This window comes from Terrapene carolina, unplaced genomic scaffold, assembly GCF_002925995.2.
Source record: "Terrapene carolina triunguis isolate 2854851 unplaced genomic scaffold, T_m_triunguis-2.0 Scaffold193, whole genome shotgun sequence".
Classification (NCBI taxonomy): domain Eukaryota; kingdom Metazoa; phylum Chordata; order Testudines; family Emydidae; genus Terrapene; species Terrapene triunguis.
The window spans coordinates 7,653,761-7,660,198 of NW_020664544.1; the positions used below are offsets into that span (position 1 = coordinate 7,653,761).

Here is a 6,438-nt window from a genome sequence, read left to right on the forward strand (position 1 = left end):
ACACAGAGACACGCAGCTCACACCCACACAGGGACACGCAGCTCACACCTCACACAGAGAGACACACAGCTCACACCCACACAGAGACACGCAGTTCACACGCACACAGACATCACACAGAGAGACACACAGCTCACACCCACAGAGAGACACAGTTCACAACCACACACACCTCACACACAGGGACACACAGCTAACACCCCTGCCGAGACACACATCTCACACAAAGCTTACATCCCCACACCTTACACACAGCTCACACCCACACACGCCTCACTGAGACAGAGAGACACTGGGCCGGGCATCCACACGGGCACATGCACAATCACACAACTCCCACAGAGTGGCTGCCAGCCACACAAATATTCACGACGCAGGGACACGCACCCACACAGCTCCCACGGACACATATAGCCATTCACACATCCCTCCTTCAAAGGGAGACATGTCGTTCACCACCTGAAACTCAGCTCCCGACGCACAGAGGACATGCACAAATGCACCCCTAAAGAGGCGCACACTCGCATAATCTAACACACCAATCGACCTGGAAGCTGCCTCTCGCTGGCTGGTGACAGTAACAGGTCAGCCACAAGTGGCTTCTGTCTTTAGTCAAAACAAGCCTTTTATTTATCATCAATAACCAGGCAATTATAGGGAAACTGACAGCAATACCTCCGTGGGTCATTGCCTGGCAGGGACAAACTCACACCAGGCGGTTCTAGGAGCCACCGAAAGGTCCCTCGGGACCTTTGCGAGATCAGCTCAGAAGCTGGAGCTGGGAGGGGAGATTGAGCTGTTGCGCTTGGAAAACCCAGGCTGGGTGATTAAGGCAATACAAACTCCCGCAGGCCAGGGTGCAGAGTGGTGGTGGGCGAGGATGTCACTAAGGTAGCGATGGATGGAGACGGGATTAGAATAGTGCCACCCTGGTGCAAAACAGCGATGGATGCGGATGGCACTAGGATGCCAGCAGCCGGGTGCAGAGGGGCAATGGAAGGGGATGGTGCCAGGGGGAGCGTTCTGTTGGTACTGGGCATACCTAACACAGGCAGGATAAGTGACTGCATTACTTGATCTCCCTCTTTCCTCCCGTACGGGTTCCTCACCATTTTCGGGCCCCCGAGCCTCTGCCGCTCTGGGAAGATACGAGTGGGTCTGGGTGACCCCCGTTTGGCCTCAGCCAAAGCCCGTGTGCGCTTTATTAGAGATGAATCCAGAGCTCAGAGTTCGGCTCCAGAGCCGAACTTCCCCAGAGCAAGCGGGAGGTTCTAACCCGGGTTTTGGCTCCATTAGAGATGGTGATAGCGGGTCAGTCACAAAGTCTGGATCTGGATCAGTCACTTCCCCACAAGTTTGGGGCAATCAAACCCAGGCCATCTCTAGTCTTAACCCGTGCCTGGATCTGCCGGCAAACCCTCTCCTAGATGGCATGATCCTCTGCTAGGACGGTGCAATGTTTTCCATTAGCTTCAATGGTCACTGTCGTGTGCCCACTGCCGCCATGTCTCTGACATCGCCCGGCCTTGCCCGGGGCACCGTTTCCATTCTCCGTCCCTACTCAGGGCATAGACCGCCGCCGACCCGGCCAGGAGTGGCTGAAAAACACACCCCTGCGTCCCCGGGACACACTGGTGGGTGCCCACCAGGCCTGTGCCCCACACACACCTGTCCCACACACAATTCTACACCCATTCAGGCATCTTGCGCACACAGCCACACACGCAAGAGAGCTTTCGAGGCCGTCTTGGTGCACCCCCAGCTGCTGTGAAGGGAGTCGGAGGAGACGCCTCCCATCAGTGCAGGATCTGAAAACGTTCCAGGCCCGGCCCGGACTTTACCAAGGGCTTTGATATCTGGCTCCCTTTTGTTTCACGGGCTGGGATTCAGACAGTGTCCCTGCTTGTGTCACCCACTGGTGAGGTTGGGTTGCAGGTCCCGCTCTGTGTCGTCTGCACAGGGCGAGCGTCGGTTACAGCTGTGGCAGCTCATGCGTTTAGCTCTGGAGGGCGCTGCTGTGTCGGCACTGATGGCAGATGTCCTACTTATAAACTGTCAGGCCCTGTCCCCGTTCTCTGGATCCCTTTGCCCATGGCTGAGTGACGGCTTCAGGATGGGAAACTTTATCATCAGGGACAGCTGCAAGCACCTGCGAATGTGGTCTAGTGATCTGAGCACGGAGCTGGCAACCAAAAGCTCCTCTCCAAAGCTTGTCTCTGCCACTGACTTGCTCCGTGCCCTTGGGCAAATCACTTCACCTCTCTGCCTCAGCCGGCAGAATGACAACCTGCCTCTGTCAGGAGAGCTTTGAAGGTTAATTATGCCTGACCCTGGGCAGTTCACTTCCTCGGTGGCCCTTCCCACCCGTTCTCTTGTCGACAGACGATACATTCTGACTCTTACTACATGTATGTACAGTGCCTAGCACAATGGGGCCCTGACGCTGGCTGGGGCCTCTAGAACCTGCCGCGATGCCAGAGAAGAATCGTAATAGGGATGAAAAGAGCTGCTGCAACAGCTGGCACTGTGGAGACTTAACCGGCGTCTAGGCAAAGCTTAGTGGGCCCTGCCTTTGAGTGTATTTGTGGAGGCGGGTGAAGTTACAAAAACTCCTGGCTGCCTCTGTGACACGCCCCAGCATTGCCTGGCCTCCTGGAGCGAGAAAGTAGCGGGAGAGGTGGAAATCATTCAGCTTATCACTGGGCCAGCAGAGCTCAGACTGAAGTCCCGGCCCGCCAGGTCTCCTTCGTTCTTGTGGCCAGCTGAATTATTGTCCTCCCGAGACCGGAGCACATTCGAAAGCTCATAAATACTGTCGGAGTGAGTCAACAAGGCCTGCACCCAGCATCCGCCGGTGCCAGCGCGTCGTCACAGATATTTAACGGCCAAAGAGGCCTCCGAGCAATGATTCAAGCTGTTTGAACTGAAGACGGCTCAGGGCATTAATCCTTTAGAAATGGCCGGGACGGAGCAATTGAACTGTCTCATCCATTAAAAAGGCCTTCATGCGCCCAAGGGTGTCTTTCACTGTGGGCTCATTACAAGCCAAGAAGGAAGTGCTGGGGATTTAATCATTCTAGTATTAGAGTTAGACCTGGAAAAGGGGCAGAGACTAAAAAGAGTGGGACTGTTCAGCTTAGAAAAGAGATGACAAAGGGGGGGGCATAAGCGCCGACTCCAGGGGTGGTCCAAAAAAAAAAATGGTGGGTGCTCAGCACCCACCAGCCACCTGCCGATCAGCTGTTCGGTGGTGGGTGGGAGGTGCTGGGGGTGGGGGCGGGAAGAGGTGGAGCAAAGGTGGGGCCTTGGGGGAAGGGTTAAAGTGGGGGCGGGACGGAAGGGGGTGGAGCGTCCACCAGGAAAGAAGCAAGTCGGTGCCTGTGAAGGGAGGGGGATATGATAGAGGGCTATAAAATCGTGACTGGTGTGGAGATAATGAACAGGGAAGTGTTATTTACCCCTTCACCTACCACAAGAACAAGGGGTCACCCGATGAAATTCACAGGCAGCAGGATTGAAACAAACATTAAGCAAGTACTTCACACAACGCACAGTCAACCTGTGGAACTCCTCGCCAGGGGATGTTGTGAAGGCCAAAAGTATAACAGAACTAGATAAGCTCATAGAGGCTAGGCCCATCAATGGCTCTTAGCCAAGACAGTCAGGAATACAACCCAGGCTCTAAGAAGCTGGGGCTGGACGACAGGGGATCACTCGAAATTGCCCTGTTCTGTTCATTCCCTCTGAAGCATCTGGCACTGGCCATTGTCAGAGCCAGGATACTGGGCTAATGGGCCATTGGTCTGACCCAGTGTGGCCACTCGTACGTAACACTGTGCCCTTCTCCTTTCATTGAACAACCACAAAGTGCTTTACAGATGTTAATTAATTATAAACCTTGTGACATTCCTAGGCGTCTTTCCACCCGCCATAAGAGTGCAGCCACCTCTGGGGTGGAACACAGCCGCCGATTAGCTCTGCACAACAGTCGAGGACCAGAAGTGATGCAGGAAATGTTGGTGAGTAAATGTAATCACCCAGGCCAGCATGTAGTGAGGACACCAGTGCAGAATACGCCTTAAAGAAGGTGCCAGGGGATCATTAACGAGTACAAAGGGGCAGGAGTCCAGTTTTATGTCTCATATAAAAGCTGGTCCCTCCAGCAGCACAACACACGCTGACATCACGCTTGGGTATTGGCTCCAGCACTGCCTACTGACTCATCAAGCCACTTCCTGCAGGTCTCCTGTCCAAGTACTAAGCCAGCCTGGCGCGACTTATGCTGGGAGATCTGACTCAGACAGCAAAGGGAGGCGTCGCTACACAGAGGCAGAACAAGCAGCTGGATTTGCTTGCAGCATCCCTTCTGCCCAAAGGGTACGTCCCAGGACCTGCCTAGCACAGAGCTGCCAAGTTCCTAGGTTGCAAGGAAGGAGCCCGGCAGCTCGGCAGAGTAAAAGCCATTGACCCCGGGAATAACGTCAGAGCTGCAGACAGAGCCTGTTGTTGACCTAACAGCTGGGAATTACGGCTTTCCCAGGCCAAGCAACTAGTCATTACAAATCCAAATATACACCTCTCTCTAGGGAGGCGGAGGACCCTCCTCAGCCCGGGATCTGAGCATCCCCGATGGATTCCATCCTCCCAGTTCACCTGTGAAATTGGGGAGCATTATCCCCATTTTTCAGCTGGGGAACAGTGCGGGTTAAGTAGCTCACCCAAGGCTGCAGAGGAAGTCTGTGACCGGGCTGGGAAAAGTCTCCTGATCCCTAATCTATGCTCTGACCACTAGACTATCCTGCCTTCCTCTCCCTCTCTGTTTGTACACACTCACCCAGCTGTAGTAACAATCTCCTGAGCGACTGCATTAATCACGCCCCGGTGATCGCCTCCCCTGCACTCTGCCCACCAATTCAGCTCTGCCTTGGCTATTTCTAACCCCCCCTGTCTTTACGCCCATCTATATGGTTCCTAGCTAGTCCTACAACGGAGTTATTATCCACGGGACTTTAATACATCGATTGCACAGCTAGAGCCGGCCAAATTCTTCTTTGTGGATTTGTGCAACATTCCTTGTGAATGTAACACTTTGTTCTGCAACGTATCTATATCGGGTACTATGCCAGACAGGGGGAGCAGCAAACTGCAATGAGGGGACCACTTGAGACTGAGCAAACCATTGAGCAAACCGCAAGGCATGGAGGCTGGTCGGTGGGCAGGCAAAGGGAGGAGAAAGAGAACCACCAGCCCTGTATATACACACTCAGATGATAAACGGTTTAGGAAACCTGATCTCTGAGGAAAGGGTAAAAAAACTGGGCATGTTTCGGCTTGAGAAAAGAAGATCACGGAGGGAATCTGATAACATATTTGCAGGCTATCGAGAGGACCAGATCAATTCTTCTCCACGTCCACTGAAGGTAGGACAAGACGGAATGGGCTTAATCTGCATCGAGAGAGATTTCGGTTCGATATAAGGAAAAACTTTCTCACTGTCAGGGTAGCTGAGCTCTGGAACAGGCTTTCAAGAGAGATTGTTGGGATCCCCGTCACTGGAGGTTTTTAAGAACAAACCCGTGCTGGGGATGGTCTAGGTTTACATGGCCCTACCTCAGTTCAGGGGCCTGGACTAGACGACTTCTCAAGGTCCTCTCAGCCTCACATTGTATGATTCTGCTATGCTTTCTCTATATACACTGTCCACGCAAACAATACACACGGCCTCAGAACCATGTACCTCGGTGCATATACAGCATGTCATAAACCTTATACCCTGAGGGATATATGCTGTTTATGCACCGTGCAGAGCCCTCTACTCTGATATATATATAGCATATCATAACCCTGGACCCTGAGATACCGGAGCCCACGCCACCAGAACAGACACAGTCCCAAGGGACGTAAGATTTCCCAGATACTCGATCGAACCATTGCTCACTCTAGCTTGATAGCCCATCTCCAGCGGTAGCCAGTGCCTGGTGTGTTGGTGCCCTCCACAATGCACCTAGCTCACTGCTGACCCGGAGTTCACCACCCCTGCTGGCCACGGCCCCCGGGAGTGCAGGATATTCCTAGCACAGCTGGCCTCACTAGCCGGGCACTCCATCAGAACCCTTCATAGTGCACCGAGCTAATGGGGTGACATGGGAGGGCTGCGAATTCCTTCCTGATCTCACCCCAGGCAGGCAGTGCAGACCCTGAAGCATGTGCCCTAACGACCCCCCCTTACGTCATCCCCTCAAGCGGCATTGCTACAAACAGCTGTCAGTGGTGCTGAGAATGTCCCATCGCAAGGGAACCCTAACCCCCCTGTTAACCCTTAATGAACGATGAGCGTTCGGGTTACTCACTGCCTTGTTCATCGAGTGACATCTTTGATTGCTTCAGTTCGGGGTCCCTGTAGCCCTCTTCATCCAGCCTGCTCTTCATCTCAGCTTC

The 6,438-nt window shown here is 53.6% G+C and overlaps 1 protein-coding gene across 1 annotated transcript in view; it reads right to left on the minus strand.

The window, feature by feature from the left end:
* SLC4A1 (solute carrier family 4 member 1 (Diego blood group)) overlaps positions 1-6,432 on the minus strand; it is a 28,695-nt gene extending 22,263 nt beyond the window's left edge. The window contains exon 1 of the mRNA XM_029912253.1: positions 6,351-6,432. Within this exon, the coding sequence (XP_029768113.1) occupies positions 6,351-6,429 (79 nt within the window). The 5' untranslated portion in view covers positions 6,430-6,432. The remainder of the gene's footprint in view (positions 1-6,350) is intronic.
* Between the last annotated feature and the right edge of the window lie 6 nt (positions 6,433-6,438).